The 27,248-nt window shown below is 39.4% G+C and overlaps 1 protein-coding gene across 3 annotated transcripts in view; it reads right to left on the reverse strand.

Moving 5' to 3' along the window:
* Positions 1-27,248, reverse strand: part of LOC133991772 (cGMP-dependent protein kinase 1) — a 78,953-nt gene that overhangs the window by 38,275 nt on the left and 13,430 nt on the right. For all 3 annotated transcript variants that reach the window (XM_062430318.1, XM_062430317.1, XM_062430316.1), the window contains exon 3: positions 12,264-12,377. In XM_062430318.1, coding sequence (XP_062286302.1) covers positions 12,264-12,377 — 114 coding nt within the window. The remainder of the gene's footprint in view (positions 1-12,263; positions 12,378-27,248) is intronic.

A 27,248-nucleotide genomic window follows, 5' to 3' on the forward strand; every position in this document is an offset into this window, starting at 1 on the left:
TACTCCACACTAAGAGCTGTGAAATTATTGATTTGTTAGTCAAATATCACAAGAACTACATAAAAAACATGATTTAGTCATGTAATATCCCAAGATAATATCCTACTGAGTTAACTCAAGTGTCCACAGTAGAATTCTTACAAACACAGGAGTACTTTCTTTTTCCTGTTGAGAAAAAATTACTTGTTGTGTCATTGTTAAATTTCATAAGGTTTTCTGTCAGTCACGACTGATGTTTTGCAACCTGCTGAGGGGAAAAACATCAAATCTCTGCACCCAGAAATACACAGTGAAGCCAGACTGATAATTCCCCCTTTTGCATTGCCAGAATGTGGTGAATACATGTGTTTATGCATCTGTGTCTGTGTGTGAGTGACTACATGCCAATGTGTGTGTGTGCAGACTCATATGTGCATGTGTGTGCCGCTGGTTTTCTTTTTTTTTAAAGGAAACAGCAATTATTCTGACAAGAAGCCTCTTTACTCTGCAGGAATCTTGCATTCAGCTCTGCTTCTGTTGAGAAACTGTTCATTATAAGGGAAAAAAGATGCATATGCACACAAACATTAATCAAGACTACGAGTGACCCAGTGGTTATAAATGTGTTTGTCTGTTGAAGGATCCTCTGTGGAGTGATTAGTTTCAGTTGAACTTTTTGTTGCTCGTAGCGCAGTGACATTAAGACATTGTCAGATCTGTGACCAACCAAATAGGTTTCAAATACCCTTGTTGGATTATTATTTGTAGGGAATCTATTCCTTATAGCTTTTTTGTGACAGTTGTTTATAATTTAAAATATTAAATAAGCTTTTCTAAAATTGGATTACTGCTAATCAAGCTAGCATTATACTGGCTGTCTGACCAGTTCATTTACTGTTGGACTAACAACTGTATTTTTCAAGCTTTGTACTTACATTTTTGTGTTTATTAGATTTATTACTGCTTTTTTACTTCCCATAATTATATTACTAATATTGCAAGAGAAATGTCATGCCACCTGAATTACATTTTATTAACGTAATGAGGAAATATATCTAAATAACATCATTCGTTTGTTTTTCAATCTTTGCTCTTACGATACAACATCTGCTTGTAGCAACTATAGCCAAATAAAGGAAAGATGGCCATGGCCATGGATAAATATAGAAAAATTAAAAAGTGACTTCATACATTTTGTATGTATGTAACTGTAACCATGATCCTTCTGAATCAGAGTTTTTGTTGCCTAAACTTAAATAAATGCAGGACTGTGGATGTGAACCCTGTCCTCCGGTGTCTCCTTTTTATGACCACCATCCAACAATTTGTGCATGGTACAAAAAAGTAGCACTTCTCTAAGTTGTAGAGACATAATCCTGACAGAAACAATTTAGTAGCGTGACTAATTTGACAGTTTGTGTACTTCTGTAAATCCAGTTTTCTTGTTACTTTAATTTATTTTCGCAACACCTTTTGTCTAAATGAAGAAAGTGGCTCAGACAGTTACAGACAGCCCAACTCATACTTCTGCTGCATCCCTTCTGCCACACTGTTCACACAAGCCACAGTATGCTGTCACCTTCTGCTATGGCTGCTGCCATTTGTATAGTGTTTTAAAGTTGTAGGCTTTGAGTCTACCTTCCCCTACGCAGGAAGTTAGTATCATCACTACCCACTGTCCTGGGCTCAATGTGGGAAGTGATAAGGTCACAGCCTAGACGCCAAACATTAATGCTGTACATATTCTACATTTGACCAATCTACTCTGAGTTGGCTGACTGAACTTTTGTTTATAGTATCTCATCTTTTTTCTCTTTTTTTTGATTTGTAATCACTATCACTGAATACAAGCAAGTAAAGTTCCTATTTATACAGCACCTTTCGGAAACATCAGTCACACAGTGCTTCACAGTCAAAGAAATAAAATCAAATACAATCAAATCGAATTAATAACAACAAAGACACCAGGTAAAATATAAAAGGGAACAGACATAAGAGACAAATTAAAGCATAAAATACCACATGCTACCTAAATGCCTGTCTGTGCAGATCTTGTTTAGCTGCTTTTTAAAAGAGTTCACAGGACCTCAAGCTTATTGTGAGACTAGTCCAAAACACAGGGCGGCAGACTTTCATTCTTCCAGTAAACACTTTGAAGGCCATCTTTTGTCTCTAAGCATTGTAAGAGATCTGTTTAGCTTGGTGCATAGCTAAGATATACATACATAATGAGTGAAGAAGGCTGGTATAAATTATTTGTTTTCAGAGGGCAAAAGTCAGCAAAAGTAAGGACGTTATAGAAATTCCATTGTGCCTGAGTCAGTTGCTTTAATCGTATTTCCAGCACCAAACATCAGGACCTCTTTAATGCGTCATGCTGCTCAGACCAGAACTGGCAGGACAAAATTGACTTAAACTATGACGAAAGTAGGTGGGATAAGAAATATTGTGGGTAAGATTCTAAGTATAAGCTGCTAAAGCAAGCATGACTGATTAACTAATATTAGCGACCCACACTTTCTAAATGATCCATGTATATCAAACAATGATTTGTCCTCCATCATGCAGTTTTTCCACCCTGCAGTTAAGAAACAACAATCAGCCCTTTTTGAATCAAAGGTCAGTCCCACATTCTCTCTCAGATTGGCTCAACATTAGTGAGTCTAGCAATTTGGCTATGAATGGCTGCTAGACCACACCTATCTGATCTTTGCACTGGGGAGAACAAACTGCATAAAAAATCTGTAATGAGCATTTTGTTCCACTCTCATCGACTTTGATTCTCAAGGCTACATTTCGACACTGTGTGAGAAACGGTTTGCTAACAGAATTCCTTTTACAAAGATAGATCAACAAGGTCATAAATCAATAAGCTCATAAAGTAGCCAAGGTTGTGAGTCATACATGCTCCATTTGGGTCTGTCGAGGCTTAGCATTCATGTTCCTTGCAGGCAGTATCTTCCTGTGATCACTATCTGTATCTGAGTCCCTATTTACACTTGTCATTTCAAGTGTCTTGTATGAAGATAAAATCCACATGAGATTTAAGACCCCTCCTTGCACACTTAACCACATATATGTCTCCACTGGGACCAGATTACACATGATCATGATACGCCTTGGTTTTCCCAGGAAAATCAGGGTAAGGCTTATTCTAATTCAGGAGATTAAGCTTGACTGAATCTCTTTAGTATCTGCCAATTATGCCTGAACACGAATAACTTCTGCACTTAACTATCAATGAACTACCACAAACACATGGATGGATTTTCTGTGAACTACAAGTGAGATTAAAGTGTTATGGTCTTCACAGGCTCTCACTCACACCACTCCCCTCACCCATTCAGATCACTGCTTTGTCACCGGTACAGTTCATTTAGTGATTAGTGGTGTTGACCACGGGGGAGAACTGGCTAAATTCAGTCTATTTTCAGTGTTACTTTAGCTGCCGTTATCACAGGGGACAGACCCTGCCAAGGCTACTTCCATATAGCATTAATTGACGCATTAAGTCGTTTGCACAAAAGGATTTCTATCTGTTGCAAATGGTTCTATGATACATTTACACCCAAGTCGCATGGAGCGACTATCTGTAAATGGGGTCTGAGTGTAAATGGGATGTAAAATTCCAGACAAGTAGCACCTTATTAAAAGTACTGTAAAGAAAAGCAGCTCCACACATTTTTCTTAGCCATGTTCCCTCACTAGTATTCAGGTACAACTTCACCAACAAATTACTTTTTTATTACATAGATGTTTCTCAAAATTGTATCTCAAAAAGCCCCTGAATATTGTAAAGTAGGTAGGCACCAATCTTATCTTTAAATGCAAAGACTTGTCCTCAATTATCTGACAGTCCCCCAAAGGAAAATTCATGTTTATATGATTAGTCTGCCCATATTGTCATAAGACTATTAGCATAAAAGTGCCCAAGAAACAGAGTTGTTTAAAGCTAGGCCTGCAGGACTGTTTCCCTACTGACTGACTGTATATTGTTGCTGTCTGAGGTTTCTTCTCTCTGAGTGTTTTAACCTTTCGAGCCATCTAGAGCCCCAGAAGACCCAGTAGCTCTAGGCTCACACCTGCGCTCCAATTGAGAATCAGGACAACAACAGCAGCAGGAGCCCTCAGTCCAGACACGCACAGACACAAACACACAGGGAGAACCATTAACATGTGCACTTACACACAAAAGCTCATACAATTTCAGAGGTTTTCATCTATCTGCAAAAATAAGCCACACTGTCAACTCACTCACACCAACATCAGACAAAAATTCATGCAGTGACCAGCACAACAACCGTGACTTCAAACAGCTGGGTGGAGGCTACGACGCCACCGTCACCATTTTACCACCACATTTCTCGTTGCACTCTGGCAACAGTGTTACCATGGCAGCCACAGAAACAGAGAATATTTTTTCCCCCACTCAGTCCCGCTGGAATTTTATCTACCAGAGACATTCTTTGTGGCTTCTCTCCATCCCTGTTTCTGCATTTTCTTAGGTTATCCATAGAAAACCTTCATCCCATGACAGTAGTTCTCCTTAACCTCTGCGCACACAAGCATTAGGTGATGATAGGAGAGTAATGGTCCCCTAACTTTAATAGAAAAACAATCAGGACATCATTAAGCCACAGCTTACAGCAAATGAGATGCCAGTTATTGAGGTTTGTTTGTTTTGTTTTTTTACATTATCATCATTAATATTAATTCATGCTGATTTGTGTGGTGCTTTTTCAGATATTCATGTTATATCTATTTATTGTCTCACTGCTGGTGTGCATTCTAATTTGGATTGTCTAAATAAACCATACAGACCATTTCCCATTTCTCTCAGTTTTGCATTTGAATGTTTGTCTGCGGATTCATTTGTATGTCTATCTCATCGTCTGGCTTTCATTTCCTTGCTCTACGTTGCACCTCTAATTAAAGCTGAGCTCAGAAGTGTTCTGGAAAAGGCAAAAAGAAAATAGCCAGAATTTGAAAATAAAGCTTTTCTTCTGCAGTTCTCCCCACTCCCTTCTCTGTCCTAAGCCCCTCCCACCTGACGATAACGGGCATTAGCATACACACATGCAACACAATGGTGTTAATTATTGCATTCACTCACACCCACAGCTTTTTCTCAAGGCACAACAACCTTTAGTAAACAGGAAACTGTAAACAGGACCGCCTCCCTCCTATTGAAGTCTGCCACAAAAGGCGTGTCCCATCTCTCTGCATGAATTCGCATCTCTTTCATTGTCCGCCTCCAAAACCTCCAAAGCCATCAGTCTGTCAGAGAGCCGGACCTGGACCAGCAGCTTTAAACTGAGTCCCACAGTGACGAGCAGCACCAGGGTGCAGATACGGGTCAGACAGGCAGATAATCCGTCCAATCACTTCATTTTGGCTGAACGGACTTATTAGGCTTATAAGGCCTGCCCCCGCCACACATAGTAGATGTTTTGCTTTTTATTGTCAGAGCATTTGATTTGTTAATTCCTGTCAAAATGTACATAGAATTTCAACAAATATAACAAAAAATGCTTCTAAAGTACATCACCTACCCTCGCTTAAAGGTTATTAGCCAAAGATTGGAAAAGACACAGCAGCACGGCAGATGATGCCTCTGTGTCCCTTGTTAAGACTGCATTCAATATCTTTACTGAAGAGCCCTTATCTCCGAACTCTTCACAGCCCGGCCCTGTCTGATGATGGAGGTCTAACCTTGGTGCACAAAAATGAATCTATTTTGTTGTTTCTCTGTGAAAGCTGCAGTGGCTTTACATCTCAGTGGTATACTTTACTTACCGTACTCTATCTCTGCATCTCTGAGGTCATCCACTAACTTACTCAACAGTAGGCTACAGTTTGTACCCTCTTCAGTAAATATAGCTCCCTCTCTCCCTTCCCTAATCCAAATAAGTTTGAAACGACTTGCCGATAGATATTAAAACAGCCTGCCTGTCCCATATTTTAATTTACTCATATTTTTTTAGACTTATCTTTATAGATTACAGCTATTTACCTATTATTGCACAGTATACAGAACGTATCATCTCCAATGTTTTTCACTTTTATCTGATTTGATTTAATTGAAATAAGCAATGCAAACAAGCACGCCAAGTACAAATGGTTTGTTTTATATGAAAATATTAAATGAGAAAAGATAACACAAATATAGATGAATGAACATGCTTGTGATGTTGCAAACACACTCCAAGCTTTCGAATGAGTGACATTTACTTTGAGGAAAGCTTATATCTGTGACTGGAGTGTAATTGTAAAAATGATGAATCTAAAAATAATGACTAAATGGAAGGAAGAAATCACTGGCGATATGCTATTTGCTTTGGTGTTAAATGTAGATAATATACACATGTTATGTAAGATCAGTGTACAGCAGAGCAAACACTCACTCCAACACGTTTCCACTGTCAGCATGCAGAAATATTAGGCTAGTGTAGGGTTCATAGATGTGTCCTTGTTTTTCACATTCAGTTGAATTTATAAGAAAATTGTCCCATTTGAGGCGCAAATTGAAAGCTCCCACTCTAGTTTTTCAGAAGAAGCACAGAAGTATGATTTTTGTAAGGAGAGTGCTTCTGTATCCACTTTATTTTATTCATATTGAAAGCACATTGCTCGTGGGGCCAGTAACTGGTGCTTGATATTCTGTGCCAGGTCTAACATCCAAGAGTGACAAGGCCACGACAAGGCAATAATGTTGTGGAATCACACTGCTCAGTCACAGAGAGGCTTCATTATCAAGTCAAGTGTGAAAAATGTGCAGAAGCAGTCAAGAAATGTTTTGTAGGTAGTGTGGATTTCTGTGTGATTGAAGAGGTGAAGAAGATATGTCATAGACACAAGAGGAACAATCAGGGAAGTAATTATGGAAAAGATGAGGGACGCACAGTATACACACACAAAGTGGCCCCAAGAGTAAGAGAATGATAGATAATGAGTGCATACTAACGCACACTAACAGCCATACAAGCAACAGCTTTATTATTTACACACAACAGGCTCTCGAGTAAAAGCTGCCGCTCTCTGCCTTCCGTAGCAGCGATGATGATGTTTAACTTGGTGCCTCGTTCTCCAAGGAGTTAAACCTGTAACTTATCTCTTTCTGCCAAAACAAGATTCACTCGCCGCAGACAGGGTGATTCCTGAGACTGAGCAGACGCCGTCTACTACACACACATGCACACATTTACACACACTCACTTGCACATTCTCCCCTCTCTCAGGCTGATTAGAAAGACGATTCTTTGCTCACTCCCAGCGGAAGGAAGGGCTTTTAAACAGCTGAGCTATCACTCTGTAACAAGGGCCATTCTCTGAAGTCTCCAGAACAATGCTGCTGCAATAGCTTCATTTTCTTCCTGTGATACCATGATAGCAAGTGCTGTTTTTAATAATTCACGAGTGTGTGTATGAATACTGACACCCAATCGTTGCTTAACATTCACCCTCTACTAGCTGTCATGTTTCATCTATAGAGCATGCTGAAGTGAAAGACAGTTTTACATATAAAATGGCACCTGTCAAAATGCATGTTTACGTATATCCGTGCAGTTTGTGTGTGCAATTTGATTGCTTTATTTGTCAAATTCTCAGATGAAAAGGGGAAAGACAAGTTGTCAGTGCAACAGCCCTCAGTTTTTAACCCTGAGCCATTTAGTTTCCAGTCAATTTAATGCAGCCATTTTCGTAGCTAAACTTGTTTTCCCAATACCAGCAGACACACGCTCCTTTAGACAACTGAAACCTAATTTTCGAATGTGCATGGGACCATGAAAGGCATGCTATTATAAAAAATGACCGCCTAATGTGGACATTGATCATCATGAAAATAAATGCTTGTCAAATCTGCATGTAAAACACAGAATTCTCTAACTATATGTGTGAAAGAGTGAGTGATAGAAAGAGAGAATGTGTGTGTGTGTGTGTGTGTGTGTGTGTGTGTGTGTGTGTGTGTGTGTGTGTGTGTGTGTACGTGTGTGTACGTGTGTGTACGTGTGTGTACGTGCGTGTCTACTGGCAAATACCCAATGGTCTACTTAATGGGTTGTACCAAATAGGATTTCCTTTCAAACACATGCTCGACCTCATCTGGATCTCCCTTTAAATGTTCTGTCTGGCTTGGTACTTCTCAAAATGAATTATGACATTGTTACTGTTCGAAAAGTATCATAATCTAGTCATATGCCAAAGCATTCGTGTGCATTAGATATGATCCCAACTCAGGGCTCCGCTGAGTTTCTGCAGTGACGTCTGAGACCACTATCATTAAGATGGAGAATGCAGATAATCAGTCTCACTGATTATGTTAGTAGTGACTGGCAGTGACCTCAGTCTCTAAGAAAGGACTGCTCCAAAAACAACGTTAGAATTCCTCGTTTAGAGCCAATGTGACTGAACATTATGCAGATTTTTTTTAAATCTTTGTACCACACTCTGGTATCATATTTGAATATTCTAATAAGGTTCATATTTGAGCTTGAAAGGTTGTTCTTGACCTTGGACCTTGACCTAGAGAAGCAGTTTTCTGCAGTTGCTAAGGAGGACTGTGTCCTGGGATAGAAAAAAAGCTAGTGGACTTGATTTATTTTTCAATGGTCTTTACAAAAAATAGACTGGGCCACACAACATTATTTTTTCAAATTATGTCTTTTCCACTGATATCATGTAATGCAGTATTGCCTAATGCAGCACAGCTTTACTGTATGTCATTGCATCCTGGTAAGCTGTCATGTCCAAGTCTAAATGAATGACATTTTGATGCTATAAAAGAGCAGAAGGCTCCTATTTTTCTCACATCTGTCTGCAGACAAAAAAAATACCAATTTAATCTTGATTCCCTTGAGGTGGCTCCCTCATTTCACTGTCAATCCTGTACTTTATTTATCACCATGCTCTTTTGTCCATCACTCCTACCCTACCCTTTTCTTCTCTTCTCTTTGGCCAATATCTTCTTAATTGTTGTCAAAATGAGATGATACAGATTTGAAAGCAGACCTTTTATGTAAACTGAGTCTAATCCAGCACTTTTCTTCCTTCCTTCATCTATAATACCACCTCATTTGCTACTACTGGCAGAGCTAAACGCCCATCATAGTCATAACTCTCCAATTAAGTGTGTCTGTATCCTGGAACTACACATAACATATCGATTAGCCAAGCATGTTGAGTGCAGTGCACAGACAAGATGTAAGTGCTACTCTAAAGGCTCAAGTCAGGGCAAGAAAACGTACTTAACAGGATCCATTTCTGTTGGGAAAGTGCAAGCAAGCCCTCACATGATGGTAAACGAATAGCTCTCTCAGTCCCTCCAGGAAATTGCAATCATTCAAAGGAATGAATTAGTACAAATTCAACCAATGCCTTTATTATGTGGGAGAGCTTGCAATTGTGTCTAATTTCTATAATACATCCACATGAAAATGTGTGACTGGATCCAACATAAATGGATAAATAAATAGTTGAGTGAAATCTATATTATTGATTTAGTGTATTTATTTTTCTGAACCTTTTAATTGTATAATGCTATGGTCATTTAGCCAACCAGAGCAGTGATTTTGCTTTTTTTAAAACTATATACAAGATATTGCTGTGCTAGCCAACCACCTTCTTTCTAGGTGATCATCAGCTTCCATTCAAACCAGTGTGGTTTGACTAACAAGATTTCAAAATGAAGTGTGTGATAGATCATCTATGATAGTGCACATTATGTGTGTGTTTTACTGTTGTCAGAGTCCTGTCACCACTTTGTTTTAAGACAGTGCAGATTGATTTGGAAAGCCATCAAACACAAGGCTCACTGTGATGAATTACTGAAATCAAGCCAGTTTCTAGTATGTGAAAAGTTAACTTTCATAATGTTCTGAAATGAATATGAAATAAATACTGCACGCTTTGCGCTTATGTAAAATATAATGAAGTAAATGGGCTAAATAAGACAAAATCACGTTACCAGTCCTTTAAGACTGGGACATCTGGGATATGACCCTTCAAGCTCATTTTACTCTCGCTGAAACTAATTAAACAATCTTTTTTTTCTGCAGCTGACTTAAAAATCAAGTTAAAATTGTTGTCGCAGATGTTGCAAACTCCACCAGAAGTTCTGAAACAAAGAAACACTGAAAATTATCATTATTTCAGCTACTTAAAGACTTTGTGATGGAAAAGCTTTGTGTGAGTTCTTGATTATTCTGACTGTGTTCAAAGCACCGTGCACAAATCAGAACCACACACAGTTTCTCTAATTGAGTCACTTTACGTAATGGCTCTAAATTGTTTCTGAGAGTACTTTTAATAGGTGACAGACTCGAATAATCTCGTCATTATCCCAGTTAACAATGATATCATCACATTATGAGTTACCTATGCTGTTGAAGGATAGAGAATGGATGCTGTACACAGTTTCATGCATGAACTCCTCTGAGTCCACATTAGCAGGTTCATCATCTAAAAGACGAGATGTAATTACTCATGCCTATGACTTAGGAGACCACACGGTGTAAATTGAAATTGCACTGAGGATAAATCCTCCTACAAGGTTCCACATGAAGCTCAAATTAGATTGGTTGATTGGAAGCTGAACCCCATTGCACACTCATCAGGTAGTTGTGTGATTTCCATCGGAGGCCGTCACCTCTAGCGGACTATGTGGCAGCTGAATTCCTCTGTACATTCTTTTGTAGACACATAAATTAAAACAAAGACAGCCACCCTCAGAGACAGTGCCAGTGACCCTGTTAGACTGTAAACACACCTCTGCCAATGTAGACAGTTACATCATTTGTTCCATGCAGAGTTTTTATTAAGCGGCCACCTCACTGGCAAGGCTCTGACGTACACCTCCCGAGACACTGGTGGGAAGGACAGGCTAGTGCACTGGTGGAAGGCAAAAGAATATACAAAAAGAAAACAGACAGACTCTGTGTCGCCTGTGGGAAGGGGAATATTTTATCCCACAAGAGTTGGCTCATCTCCCTGTAGGCACCTGTTGCCATAGCAACAGGAGCTAGGAGTTTTGTCAGGTTGGCTGGTCAGAGGTACGGGATCACGGGACATGAAAGGGGTCAGCAAGGGGTGTGCAACCTTGACGCCATCACCGACACGTTGCCTCTGCACTTCAACTTGCCTCCTCACCCCCTTCTTTATGGGCCCAAGAGACCACCCACCCCCCACTATGCACTTCATGCATTCATTCATAGCTGGGTCACACATAGATTTTCACCTCAAACAAAGACAAGTTAACCAGCTCACAGTGTGTGGAATTATTTACCAGTTCAACTGTGATTTTACTGAATTCTTCCAACACAAATGTTTACACTATATATAAGTAATACAGCACAATATCATAAATGGTCTATCATATATGGTCTGCTATTATATCAACAATCATGCACACATATATGACAAAAGGCTGTAATATAATTAATTATTATTACATTAACATTACCCATTTAGTTCATATTGGCACTTAAGAAGACCCTCCCCATACAGTCCTTTATTTCAGTTTAAACTGTGTGCATGTGCACTTTAAACCACCAGACCTTATCTCATCTCACCTTTAGTGAGTCTATTTATTACTCTATCCTAAGACACATTTCTAGCTATTTCCCATTTCCTGCCTTGCATAAACACACATTTTTCTTCCTGACACACTCTCTTATAACACACTAGTTCTCAAATGTGCGTGGTCAACCATCTGTCCTCTCCCTCCTCAGTCTCCTCTCCTTACTCTATTAGGCTGACTATTCAAATCTCTAGTCTGATAGACCACCTACTCACCACTGTGCATCCTTCATAGCTGGAGCTCTGACACATGAAAGAGCAGAGGCAGTAAACCTTGCCATTTAGCTCACTAGGGATCTCACAAGCCACTTAACTGCAGTGTTGTGAAAGCAAGTGGACTGGTGACGGGATGTGTTTTATCATGACCGAGTAACAATGCTATCGCTGTGTTTCACGCACCCATTCATACAGTGACAGTGTGATCACCTTCTCTGTGTCGACGCAGGACTGATAACTCACTAGCAGAAAAACCCCTAATTCTACAGACAAAGGCAACAGATTTCTGTGTGTGTGTGTGTGTGTGTGTGTTGTGTGTGTGTGTGTGTGTGTGTGTGTGTGTGTGTGTGTGTGTGTGTGTGTGTGTGTGTGTGTGTGTGTGAGAGATGTGTGTGAGTAGGTGACGTTATCTGTCATCTGGGGAACATGTGGACCTTCAACACAGATATATGCAAGCACTTCGGATGTTTTTCCAGGTGCCTGTGGAGACTCACTCTTGACAGTGGCGGTCCTGGTGCAGTTGTAGAGAATAGCCAGCTCTCCGAACACCTTTCCTGGCCCCATGGTGCAGAGTTTCAGGCTTTCCTTTGTCACCTCCACCTTGCCGTCTGAAACGTACAAAGAAATACAGATGTGCCATTAGACATAATGTTATTCAAAATGCATTTATTCTCCTCCCTGATTACCCAGGTGTATGTAGTCTTTTGCTACATTCAATATGAGCAGCAAACAAACTTTTAGTAATGAAATGGAGTGGATGATAGGTATCTGAGGGCTTTTGCTTCATTTTAGGGGGCACTCAGCCAGATTGTTCTTGACTCACTGGGCTAGAAAAAAAATAAGATTATTTTGCGGAGCTGTGGAGTTTCCAAGGACTACTGGCCTCCTACCAAGGCCTGTGCATGGCCTTGTTAAATTGCATTGCAGTAGCACCAACTTGAGAAAAATCTGCTTAACTCTTAATACTCCATCACTCACAGACACAGTATGCTCTGCCTTAAGGTACAGACTGTTATAATCAATATACTGAATGTGAGACTGTGTAGAGCTGAGGTATTTCACAAGGAATGTTCTAAAATAATAATATTAGTGTTTATTAATTCACACATTCACCATTCATTTCCAAGGCTAACATATTTTTGCATGACCTAACATTTCTGGCATAGGTGGACTGATATAGCAATGTTGAAAGAACAGGTTCACATCTTAATACAACATTCACATCCTTGTATGGTCTGTACATTGAAACTCTTTTTGGTCACTGTAATAATTCTTCCTGTCCACACAGACATGATTCATTCTTAATGTGATTCCAATGTCAGTAATGAGGGTCAAGTCATAGTTTGCTGTAAAAATACTTTCTGAAGTTAAGCCGAAATCAATATGAGTCAGCCCCGTCTCCTCAATAATATTTATATATTACCAAATCTCAATAGCAAATATGTTTTTCAGGAAACATAATGAGGAAATGTTGTTAATTAAGATATCTGGCAGAAAACAATAGTGTAGAGTGAATGAAGAGTGAAATGTTCAAGGTTAGTATATTTCTTTTTCCCCCCCAGAATATCAAATTTATGAGTAGCACATCCGTTAGTAATAACAACAACACTGTTAAACTTTGCTGTGTTTGTTATTTTGCAGGTTGGTAATGTAATTTCTAGAAAACAGGATTGCTTCAGTGGTATTTTGCAAAGTCAACTTCCAAAGTTACAGCCTGTTGACTGTTCTTCTGGCAGATTTATTTTTCTTATAGTCCGTCCACCTCAGCTCATCAGGGAACTGCTGTCAGGGGAAAACACAAAAAAGGGAATTTGCCACTCAAAAGACTAACTTTGGGCAATACCCACTCGATTACTTACTTACTACTTTAAGCATCAAATTATCTTCAGCTGAATTTGAGCAACAACACAGAACGAGGACTGTGGATTTAGTAGCCTATCTCTTACAGTTGCTTTTAGAAATTCTCTTTTGATAGCCAGCATTGAGGAAATACAGCAACCAAAACCCTTTTGATCTACATATGGGCATGCAAGTATTGTCCTAAGATAAACTCAAAACAACGTGAACTTATCCTTTAAGGAATCACTAACTGCATTTTTATCTCATTAATACAATATACTCCAATAAAAATGGGATTTTGCCAACAAGAGCGTATGAAAAAACCCTTAAGCTAGTATATCCATTTCTTCTTTAACAGTGTAGAAAGCTCATTGCCCCTGCGACTCGGGGATGGCTGCTGCCACTGTGTTTAGACAAGCCTCATAGAGGATATATGCTTTCCTGGAAACTCTGCATTCCAGCGAGACTATGACTGTGATTCACTGAGAGCAAAAACCCATAGAAAATACTTAAAGTCTGCTCTAGGCAACTGATGAAATATAGCAAGATAATAAGAGTAGGTGAATCATCCTTCCTGTCTCAGGACTAATTCTGTTGCATAGTTTTTTTACGCCTTAATGAAACTATGGAGGGCCATTTTCACCATAATAAACAATGTATTTTCCATTTACGTTCAGCATGAAACGATACACAGTGGAAAATCTTAATCTCTTAAAGTATGCAACCATCAAGCCGTCTACTTTCCTGCCCTTGCTTAACAGCATTTTTGTGCCTTCTAGTAACAGTTTTTCCACTCAAATAATGAAGAAACAGTTGAGAAAATGGAAATGTTATGCCATAAAAAGTTACTTTCAGATATTTTAACAATGCTGTGTTAATGGCAATAATGGCAGAACCAAACACAGGACAGAAAAACTTAACTCTGATTAAGGCAGTATTAGGAACTATACTTCATATAAAACTGACTCCTTGATGAAATGAAGAATAATATAAAATTCAAAACAATGCGGCTGTGCTGATAAGTAATCATGGTTTTGGTTTACGAACCAATAGAAAAATGATGAAAACACTGTGTGTACATTGTAATTTGTCATATTTCACCTTCTACTCCTTCCAACATACTGATCTTTGTCCTTTTTATGAGCATAAAATCGATCACTTCATGAGTACCCCTCGTGTTTGTTCACAAAAGCAATTGCACGTTTCATAAACTGAGTACAGTTGAAATGTTATTTGTTGTGTCAGTCTTGTCTCAGAAAGTCTATAGACTATAATTAGTGAGCTCAATTCGCTATAAAATGTAACTCTGGAGAGCAGCCAATGAGAACTGATTGAGTTCAACACATATAGTATGTGTCAGACTAATCAGTGAACTGTGAGGGGGGTTTAGATGATGACGTGACTCGTCACCTCTCAAAGGCTCCTGGACCTGTTAAACCTGGGTGAAATACCAAAGACATCCCTGTGTGTTTGGTGCATCTAATCAGGTGTAGACATGGTTGTTGTCTGAGTGAAGGAGGGAGCTGTCTGTCATCAGCTGCAAACACAATGTTTGCAATGCCTGTTGAGCTTTGCTGTATCACAACAAACGAATGAAAAGATGTTGCTTGTTGCTGGGAGGCTCTGATTCATCAGCAACTATTAGTCTCAAGAGGAGGAAAGTCTACGGTGGAGTGCAAACAAAGAGAGGATCTGCAGTGACACACAGAAAATGATCTATATCTGTATCTGTACAGATTACTAATGTCCTGCAAGGACACAAGACACAGAGCCCCATGAAGTGCAATGCAGGGCAGTCTATGATTGAAAAACAGCAGTGTCTTGTGGGTTCATGTCAGGATAAGGACAGCAACATCAGTTAGTAGAAACTTAAGGCTTGGCTTGGGCAAAACTATTAATTTCCTGTGCAGAGCCGTGTAATGTTTCAAGCCAGAGGTAGGTGAGTAGTTGGACCCATGTGCGCACACACAAGCACATGGTCAGGCTTCCTGTTTTCGTGTCTAATAAGGCCTGCTTTATCACATTCTTTATTACGGAAGGACCAAACGTACTTGAAATTCACCTCTCGTATGCAAGTGCTATTCAAATCTTATTCAAACAACAACACCACAGGCAAATGTGCTCTCTCTCTTTGGGCAGCCAATCTGATATCAAAGTACAGTGCATTTACATCTCACTGAGCCATGTAACAACAGCCGTGTACATGTCGTCTGAAGGCAAATTAAAACTGCGATAATAGGAGGAACTGAAAAATTAAAAATACATAAAATACTGTATGTATAATGTTAACCAATTAGATTTTTCACTGTCGATGTATCACAGTATGTCTCCTACCCCTGAGGCTGTGCAGCTATGTTAATGTCTGATCATTTGAATGCACACAGTACTGCGCTCCTTGTCGCAGGGCATCAGGACAGACCTCCAAGCAGACTTCCCTCTGGCTCTAGTCAGATGTGATTCTGCATTCCAAATCATTCCTCTGTGTTTTGGGTTGATTTTAATCTCATACTGGTGCTAGAAAAAAAATGAATGTGCTCCTACTAACCCTCTAACAGGAGTTATTTAAATAGTCCTCTGTGATGTATAAGGACCAAATTATCAGCTTGTCTCAAGTAAGTCATTTGTCTTTTACAGAAAGTGTGATAGTTACAAAGCTTGATTAGATCAAAGATGAAGTCATTATGACTTCAAGATGCTGCTGTAAGCAGCATGTGACAAAGTTCTCCATTAGCACCAAAATACATTAAAAGGACATCTGTTAACTTCCACGTGGAGTCATTCACACTGAGGCCATTAGACCATGTCCATAAATAAATGAGTTTCAAGGGTCAGGCACAGGATAGTGTTTGATTCTTCCTCCTTCCATTGACAGTTTTTATGTTTCGCAAGCAGCACAAAATGAACATCAAGAAACAGGATGTGAGGGAGTTAAAATCCCATAGAGGATGACATACAACCACCATCCCATCCTGATGGGCCTTGTTCTTCCGCCACTGCACAGAGGGTCAAATTACGAAATCTTATCCCTATCCATTAGAACCACACAGAAACACTGACACTACATCAAGCAGAACATTGTTTTATCCTGTTCCCGCTGAGCAAAAATGGAGCCATTACCACAGAATTGTTTTCAGGTAGTACAATGCCCAAGTTGACACGTCTGACTTCAGGTTCAACAGCGATTTCTGTGAGAAAAACAGTCAGTCTGTCTGACAGTTTTGTTTGGTGGAGGAAAAGCCTTGGGAGAAAAGACGACCGAGAAAAGACGACCGAGAAAAGCTCTTTTGGTCAAGCGTGGGATCAATTCAATAGGGACCAAGATGGGCTCAGAAAATTCCATCTGCCTTTTTTTTTTTTTTTTTTTAAAGATGCGGTTCGAACGATCTCATAAATTGCAGTTTATTCAAAAGCTTGACTGAAATGGGGCTGAAATGGTAGCTTTTTTTAGTACATCAGCTCTGAGCATTTATTTATGTTTTCACGTTGTTTTTCAAAGAGAACAATATGACCTCAAAAATCCAAACATTCAACAGAAAAATATTCATAGTGGCAGCACAGTGAGGAGACCCCAGCAACTGAAAAATAAAATAAATTGATCTCAAGATGAATGCGGCACTCTGGTTCACATTCAGTAGAGAGATATTCAAAGGGCGAGATGTCACAATGTGTCTGAGGCTAATAAATGGACCTTATTAAATGAATCACAATTTTTTTTTTAAATGGTCATTCTTCCTGATCACAGAACTGTGACTATGTTCAATAATTATTAGTATGTTCTGCATTAGTGTTCAAGCACAAGCCCTGCATTACTAATTCTCTCCAGTTCAAAATAAAATTAACCCTAGAGTTTAAGAAAATACGGATGTGAGCCGAAGCCAACAGCAAGAACAAACACAAAGAGAGAGGCAGAGGAAGAGAGAGAGGAAGAGCTCTGTTATGTTATTAATTGTGGAGGATGGCTCAGAATGGTAGAGACTTACATCAAGTTCAAAACACCCTGGCACTGGAAATGACAGAAACACTGACTGCTGTTGTTTCAGGGATCCATGTTTGTATAAGTGTGTAACAGAGCTGAAAGAATACAAGCAGCAGGATGAAGCATTGCTGGGGAGAGCCAAAACAGGGATGGAGGGTGAAGGCTATGGAGTTAAATAGAAAGATGTTTTCAACTAGAGCTGCAGCGATTAACAGAACAATCCATTAGTTGCCAACTATTTAATTCATTGCCAACTATTTTCATAATTGATTGATAGTTTTGAGTCATTGTTCAAGAAAATAAATTCCAAATTCTCTGATTCCAGCTATTCAAATGTGGTTTCTTTAGTCCTCTATGATACTAAAAAGAATATGTTTGGGTTGTGGGCAAATACAGACATTTAAGAATGTTCCCTTTGGGCTCTGGCAAACAGCAATCAACAGTTTTCACCATTTTCTGACATTTTAAGGACCAGACAACTACTAGAAAATATTCAACAGATAATCAAAGTAATTGTTAGGTGCTCTATTTTCAACTTGCAGAATGAAAATGTTAGAATATTTTCAGCTAGGTTGTGCTTACTGTCTGCAGTGTTTAAATGGTGGCATAAGGGCGCTGCCATCCACTTCTGTCACATCTTGACATAGCTAAGTATTGTGGTCACACAGGTTTTAAGTAGAAAGAATGGTTAGCAGTATGACTCTTTTAACTTATATAATAAACACTGTGTATTAATCCACACTGGATAATCAAACATTGTAACTGATGTTGCTCCAAAGACATTGGTTTTTTTGTATTTGCTATGTTTGTTTCCCTCTTTTGACAGTGTTTCCCTGGGTTTCAACGACCACACAGTGAGCCATGGCAGCAAGTTGCAAGTTTACATGAGCAGCAGCTGCCCTCTCTTTCCTTGCCACTGCAGCTGCCACCAATAATATTGTAGTTTTTATTACATAACAGTAGTGTTTTCATTGGAAATAATGGAGACGGGGGCGGAAATTGCTCGCTGTCTGAAAGTACTCTCAGTTGTAGTGAAGGTAACTCTGGATCTCCTACACAAAGCATGGAGTGAAGGACACACATAAAGACGATGAGATTTTTGCCCTGAATCCTTCATCCTGTGGAGTAGCACGTCTGCAGCACTTACTAAAAATATACTTGGTGGCTGTTGTGAGCTTTCTGTCAACAAACTTGTGGAACAGTCTGTGTATACCACAGCAGCTTCAGGGATCTTACCCACAGAAGAGGGAAGAGGGGGATTGCAGTTCCTGTGCTGTGCAGCTGAAAGCCATTAATGGGGATGTTGTATGAAGTCGTACCAAAATATTTCAACTTGTAAAGTATGTGAATAATTAACCCTAATATAGAGGATAATTTGGGACTCAAATTGGTCAGTTATTTTCTCTCAAAACTTTCTCCTTCTCCTGACACTTGAACTGAGTGAGAACTGAACAGGATAAGTTGAGTTAATCAGCTGACTGACTAGTATAGCACAACCTTCAGCTGTTTGGGCTGGAGTGCATTAAGTTAACTTGCCTCTTATTGAGAGACACAGGTGCTACCTTTTCACTTGACAAGAGCAGACAGTTTTGTATTTATATATGCACTGCTCTGTTGGTTGGTGCAAAATACCTGACATTTTTATATTACAGGGACAACAAAAAGGAAAGCAAAGGTAGCGGGGGAGAACGCAACAAGAGCGGGTGAGAAATACAAGAAGGCAGATATGAAGAGAGGATAAGAGAAACGGGGACAGCAGGGGAGAAAGACGCAGTAAGACGAGTAGGAACACCTGATGCTATAGGTGAGAATCGCATCGTTTGAGATGAGAGCACTTAAAAATCTTTTTCAGCTCAACTGAGGCATCCTCATGCAGGGCTCCATGCCAACAGCATGGTGGAAAATAACACTGCAGTTTTGTACAAGTGGTTGGTGGGACCTAAAGACACTAAACAGTCTGTCAGCTGGGTATGAAGGACGGCTGCTTTCATCCTTTTTTACATTCCACTTTGGAGGCAAGGCTCAGGCAAGACACACACTGTAGTGCTATATATGTCTTCTTTTTGAGCCCTTCTGCTTCACACTGACGGTTCCTTTCATTCAGTGGAAGTAATCGGACATTTGAGGTGAGACACAACAGTTATATTCCCTTGTCTAGAGCCTCTCTCCTTTCTCTGTTTTTATTAAAACATTATAATAGGCCTGGTCCCATCACTGTTGCTCCTCTACTCATCAAACTCTGATAATGCTTCCTGTGTTGACAAGCTGATTGATAGCCAGAGCAGGGGGCATTGAAAATGAGCATTTTGTATTCACAGACCAAATCACAGCGCTGTAATTAGCAGTTGGCGACCACGCCACGTGCACATACTGTAGCTTTCTTTTATGCAGACCAGACTTAATTAGACAGCTTCAACAACAGAATACAGATTAATGTAGCATCTAAAGTACCACAATAATGGGCCCCTCTAATTTCCGCAGGCCACTCTCATTTCAATAGCCTGCTGTATGATCATATAAGAAGGCACTTAGAAGGATTCACTGTCAGTCTTGTCCCAGAGTGTTGATGTCTGCAAATTATTACACACACTTACAGTAGTTTCATGCATAAAAAGTACACATGTACACAAGATGACACAGTCTACAGCCACTCTTAACAACTCTGTAAGGCGGTACTTAAGCAAAGCTTTGAGCTAAACACTAACATGTTGATGTTTTAATGTTTGCTACTTTCATCATCTTTGTTTGGCGTGTTAGCATGCTAACATTTGCCAGTTAGCACAAATCAAAGTGCAGCTGAGGCTCATGGGAATGTCATTAGTTTTGCAAGAATTTCGTAAGAAAGGAACACATGCTGCTTCTTTAACCTCGTCACTAAACCCTTTTCAAGATCCCTTAGTGTCCAAAGTGTTTTGTTATCAAGCTTTACACAAAGATATTTTGTATTCGCTTTGGGAAAAGTTGAGGTAATTAAGATACAACAGTGATAAGCTCCGACTGTGTATGTGTGTGAATGCACCTACACTAACACTACCACACACACATACACACACACACACAAAGGCAGCTCATAACAGTGACTTACACATGGCACAAAAACATGAGGATTCCCATGTCAGAGGATGAGGGTATTTGACAGAGGCAATCAAAGTTCAAAAAGACATCAAAGAGATTAATTTTAACTCAGGAGACTCAATGAAATGTCTGCAGTGAGAGAAGAGAGATTTAAAAGAACACCCTTTTCGCAAAGTCCTGCAAAGCTTGATGAAACAGGCCTTCAAGTTCACTGTATTCAGTTTTCTTTCAGAATGTTAGTTAATAAAAGCCAAAAACTCTGGTTAACCTGCAAGGCTGGACATCGTCACTGTCCTCAGATAACAATCTTTAAATCTGTATAAAGCCAGTGCAGTATTGTACACGTTACTGGACCCTTTTGTTCAATTCTAACTTTTCCTTTATTTTTGCAGTTATTGCACATGTGTGCAGTATATGAGTGTGAACTTGCTAGTCTAGAGGTGAAGGGAGGATTTGTCTGTCACTGTAGCAGAGCAGATTACTCATGCTATATCTTGTATTCTCAGTTTGAACCTCAGCAAGCACAGAGCTTATCCAGTCACAGCAGACTCTCAGCATTACTCCAAGTGTAAACCCACCACCACCCAATACACACACATATACTAACAGCAGTAAATACACAACACAGTACAGGTTATGTTCAAGGCAATGGATAGAGCTTCAAACATTTGCATACTATTCAGCTCATATGATGGTTGTGAGCTCTTTGTGACTGTCTCTGCTTTTCTTTCTTCCTCCTCCGCTCTCCCTGTGTCACACGTGCACACACACACACACACACACACACACACACACACACACACACACACACACACACACACACACACACACACACACAAACACACACACACACACACACACACACACACACACATACACACATGATACACACACTGCTTTCATAGTCTTTCCAGATGAAGAACTCTCAAAAGCAGGGTTATCCACAAAGGGGATAAAGGCTCAGGGATCATCCACAAATTGCTCATTAATTCTCTCACTAAGGTGTATTCATCAACCTCTAGAGATTGAAAATGGGGATCAATTCTTATTCTAGGGTTCAGAGAAGATAAAAAAAAAAAAAACAAGGGCCATCTCACACTAATCAGAGGAGTAGAAGAGATACAGAGAGTGAGATAAAAACAAAGGTATAGAATATAAAGGGGGAAAGTATAATGAAAATGAGGTGAGATGGACAGATGGGAGGAGGATAACAGAGGAATAAGACAGTAGAGGAAAAGAGGAAGCGACAAGCAAATTGGGGAAGATGGTGGCAAAAGGACAGATTGGGGTCACAGTCAGTAAAATGCGAGGAGGAGTGATAAAAAGAAATGTGCACGTCTCCGGTTTCGTATTTGAGCATTTTGAATTGGTACCAGCATGTGCGTATGTAAGTGAGAGAATGAATGAGAGAAAGTGACAAAGAGAACAACTTAGAGGCAGAGAGGGCAAATGAAAAAAGACACACATCAGAGAAAGAGGATTTTCACTCGGTGTTTCAGGGCAGATGGTGTGCTGCTCAGGGTAGGTGAGATTATTAGTCCGCAATACACGCATACACACTATTTGCACATAAATGGCACATTAGCTGAAGTTATAGCTTTCTTGATAGAAGTATTTCGAATCATTACACTTTGGCATATTAGCAACTGCAGCTGGATATTTACCCACCTTCTAAAAAAAAATCAATAAGCTATTTGAATCTGTTGTGTTGAATAGAAAACTGTATTTCCTGCTTTTGCCTTTACACATTTTCTTCTCTTTTCACTGCTTCTGATAAATAAAACCCCATTTCCAGTGTAGCGCTGATCTATCGAGGCTTTGTTTCTAGTTAATTCACTGTTACATTCTGAGCTTTAAACTAGAAATCAAATCATAAAATGCCAGGAAGTAAAAATATTTCCTGCAGATTCGTTCACAATAATTGATTTTTCATCCCTGAATATTGCATCAACAGTGCCATCAGTCAAGTGAAGGAAAGGAATTAACACGCACACACACACACACACACACACACACACACACACACACACACACACACACACACACACACACACACACACACACACACACACAAACACACAAACACACAAACACACTCTGTATGTATAGAGATCTCCAAAGGTGCAAGTATTAATCTATATCTTTCTGTGACATTTCATCCAACAACAGCACAGAAATGTTATTACACACGTATTTTATTTAATATAATTCTCTTCACTTGCTGCTGTTTCATTTTATAGGGGCAGATTTCCAAAGTTACCATGTGTAAGTGGAAAGAAAGAGGGCTATCACCTGATCCTCACAGTTCCCTTTACTATGTGTGTGTGCGTGTGTGTGTGTGTGTGTGTGTGTGTGTGTGTGTGTGTGTGTGTGTGTGTGTGTGTGTGTGTGTGTGTGTGTGTGTGTGTGTGTGTGTGTGTGTGTGTGTGTGTGTGTGTGTGTAAGAGAGATAATAATGGCGAGTGTTTAAATGTCATTCCAATTACAGACCCTGCACCTTTTCCCCTGATGACGCCTTAATAAACCTCTACTGAGAGTCTCATTAGAGTTATCATGAGAACCGATAGCTTTGAAGAGGGCTAGCTTTATGTGTGTGTGTCAATTCCATGGTTATAATGGTACTGTGTGCAAAGTTGCATAAGTGGGCACAAATACACACGCAGTCGATCTCACATTCGATTTTAGACCCACAAAGTTGAAATTGAGTTCCATGTGGTGCCTTTTCAGCAAAGAGGATGAACCAGAGCCTCAGCAGTGGGTAAGGTTCATTATTAACCTACAATTGACTGCTGTAAAATGGTGTAGCGATACAATGAGCAGCAGTTGCTGTATTGAATGTTGTCTAGATGCTGTACTTCTTGGGGCGCATCAAACCAAAATTTGTGAGCCTCACTCTGCTGAGCCTTTTCCCAAGATGCTACTTTGACAGCAATAGCAGCTACATTTGAGGTCTGCATTAGTTAAGTTGCCAGGCAACAATGCAGTGAAATGGGTTTGTGCTATCACGTCACCTGACACATTTGCTATTTTAACATCACTTTATTAGTATGTGAATATATCATAATAATTACTATGATCAGCAGATAGTTTATGAACAGCAGTAGTAACAGTGCTTATAACTGTAGAGGTGGTAGTAGTAGAAGCAGCAGTAACGCCAGATATTTCCTCTGATTTGTTTTACATAGTGTGTCCTTTCACACATATGACATTGAGTCACACTCAGGTGCCTCTATTGATTGCATTTCTAAGCTCTGCTCAAGATGAGAGAGGAGCCATCTCCCTTTACTCTGCCTCATTGACCAGTGAGCACAGAGAGTCTCTCTCTACACTCCATCCTATAGCACAGTTAAAGGATGAGTCCTTTAAACTGGAACAGGTGTCAGAACCTCAAAGGGACACATTTATTTTGTCTCTTGCTGACTCTTGCCAGTTCAATCCTTGGTCAGTTGATTACATTGTTGGCTTGTTAGCTGGTGGTGGTTAGTTGCGAGTTAACTGGTTAGTTAGGCTGGTTAGACATTTCATAGGACTTGATCATTCTCTAATAAAAAAGTGAATGCTGAGGAGGACCTCTAAAGACTTATTTTCATGTCAGGTTTTAATAAGTAATACACGTTAGTGGAGAGACGATAAGGTTAAAGCTAATTATCACAGGATAAAATATGCCATGAAATGAAATGTAAACATACACCTGTGCTTCTCATTTCTCAGTGTTTTGGTCCTTTCAGCCTTTATTTGTCCATTATTGGCGAAGGGGTCAACATGAAACAGGTGGGGAGAGGGATACACATGACATGCAACAAGTGTCCCTTGCCAGACTCAAACCATGGACTTTAGTTATGTAACGCCCCTGGTCCCCTAAATATTCGGCTACCCCAGTGTTTATTTTTGATTAGAAATGAATGCAAACACATCAGAGTTTGACACTGATGCACATAATCATGTCTACCAAGTGTTTTGAGTGTCAGAAAGCTTCAAATGCTTATTCCCCTTATAGAGAAAAAACTAGTATCGAGCCACAGTGGGTTAACATTAGTATTCATAGGTTTATCTTGAGAAGCAGAAGGAAAAGTAAAAATGACAGCAGTGGTTCAGCATAAGCCTCAAAACTCTACATTGTTTGTTTTCTGTCATATTCCGACATAACATTTAAGCCCCATTTAAACCACTTAAGTCTTCTTGAAGGCAACCATCAGAATAGTATACTTGCCTTACCTAAAAGTAAGTCAATTAAAATAATTGGGATCCTGACCAATTCCTGTTGAGAAGATGTCAGATCCTGGGTGTGATCTCAAATCCCCTGAACAGCACAACCTGAGGAAAATGGTCTACAATGCGTCAATGGTTACATTAGATTTGGAAGCCTGTCAAGGAAACTGTCAATGTAGTGTGAGCACTTGGGGTTTGGAGCTCAGTCTCTCTCCACACTTTACTGTCTGCTCTACCTGTAATCTTTATAAAATATACAGTGAGGGCCGACAGTTATTCTCTGTACAAGATAACAAATAGAAACAAATACATAATTCAGAATCAATGTCATATATATAGTACATACATCCTCACGGCCCAGCTTTTTTTGTTCTTTGAATGTTCTCATTTCATGTTCTCAGGGTGACTGTTACAAGACAAAGTAGGAACTGTAAGTGATATTCAATATTCAAATCTTGTGACAGGAAACTGAGTCAGGAGAGACCTAACACATCCTGTACCAGCATAAATTCGTCAGACAGAAAAAAACCTGCTCAGTTCAGCTTTCTCATCCAAGAAGTACAGCCCAGATTTTTAGCCTAAAAAAAGCAGAAAACCTTTACCTAACCCCCGTATGTCTAATATTAAGCTAATCATAACTATTGTCAGCTCTATATGGGTACTTAACCATCTCAAATCTTAAACATAATTATAACTAGATAAAAAATACTCAATCAGTCATTTCCAGCAATCAAATGATTAGTCACCCTGAACATAAAATGAACAATTTTGAGGATTGTTAAATCATTTAAGTAAAGATGCCTTTAAAACTCTGTTTCAAACTTCTCAAATGTGAATATGTGGGGGTTTCTTAGTCTTCTATAATTGTAGATTGGATATGTTTTGGTTTTGAACCATTAGATGGACAAAACATGCAATAAAATGTGTCAATTTGTGTTCTGGAAAACAATTTTCTAGACTTTTTTTTCTCTTTTTTCTTATTTGTATTACTTTTCATTTTAGAGATCAAACAATTAGTCAAAGTGAGAAAATAATTAAATGTAATAGCTAAATGTTAACACTGAAAGCTCACCTTCAGATTAGGCACTACATGTAACCATTGTGGGATTCCTAATTTTACTTTAGCTGAACTTTAGATACAAGCTCAAGCTACAAGCTTCTTGTTAACAACACAAAACAGTGTATTTTTTTAAACATTCCCCAGCTGACAGGTGCAATGATCACCATTGTATTGTAAATTAGACTCAACTGATGATGTACATTTCATGGATTTGCATTTTGGCCCAAACCTAGTATTTCCATTTGTTTAAGCCATCCAAACAAATCACTAAATCTCTACTCCCACAGCTCAGGATTAGGCTGCTCCGTTGCACCTTTAACAAGCTTACTGTTAACATCACCAACACTACCGCAACATGATCCTCCAGGACAGGTGTAATCGGAGCTGCCTATATTTATTAGCACACAGAGTTCCATTAGATTAAGTTGAATGACGCCTATGGGTTAGGGTTAGGGGAATTCATGGGCATTTTACTGTCGAGGAAATACTTGATAGTAATTGAATGTGATTATACTTGTTATTGTCTTCATTCGCCACCTGTACTGGTGTTTGTGGTTGACACAGCCAAGCGAAAACCAATTTCATCTCCATGGAAACGTGAGCCTTTGTCTCAGTTGCAGTCAGTATTTTAAAGATGGCTGATGCCATTTGCAACCCAAAGCATGTGATCAAAATACAATAGAAATTCACTATAGCAGCTACAGCCAAGTGGACAGTCTCATCACAGCAGCAAACCAGTGCCAGAATACACTCTGTTTCTGTGGCTTTTGTCTGCTCTTTGATTATCAGTTGCATCTGCAACAAAAGCTAACTACTCTGAGGTTGTTAAAACACAGCTGCTGATATTCTCTGAAATATCAGTTTGGTGTTTCACTAGAAAAGCATAAATAATGGATATGCTCTCTTTTTCATGAATTTTTTGTAATATTTCTATTTTAACGGAGATCAATAATGTAGCACACCAATATTATTATTTAATATTTGTATTTGTGCAGTTTACTTGAGTCTCATATGGTTACATGATGCATGACAAACGCTGTCAGCCTCACAGCTAAAAGTTAATGATTAGACTGCCAAGTCCCAATAAGAAATGACATTACTGCCTGAGTAGTGAACACTTCATTTGCTAGGAAAATGATGTACAATGTTCAGCTGACGAAGCTGTGTGTTTGACATGGCACAGCGTAGTCAGACATCCTGTCAGCATGGATTAAAAAGTGACAGAGTGAAATGGCCTCCCTCAGACCTTGGCACAAATTCATCACCCTTTGGGCTAATGCTTTTAAGATTTGTTTTTATGCAAAACAAGTCAAGGCCAGG

This window comes from Scomber scombrus, chromosome 12 (genome assembly GCF_963691925.1).
Source record: "Scomber scombrus chromosome 12, fScoSco1.1, whole genome shotgun sequence".
Taxonomy (NCBI): Eukaryota; Metazoa; Chordata; class Actinopteri; order Scombriformes; family Scombridae; genus Scomber; species Scomber scombrus.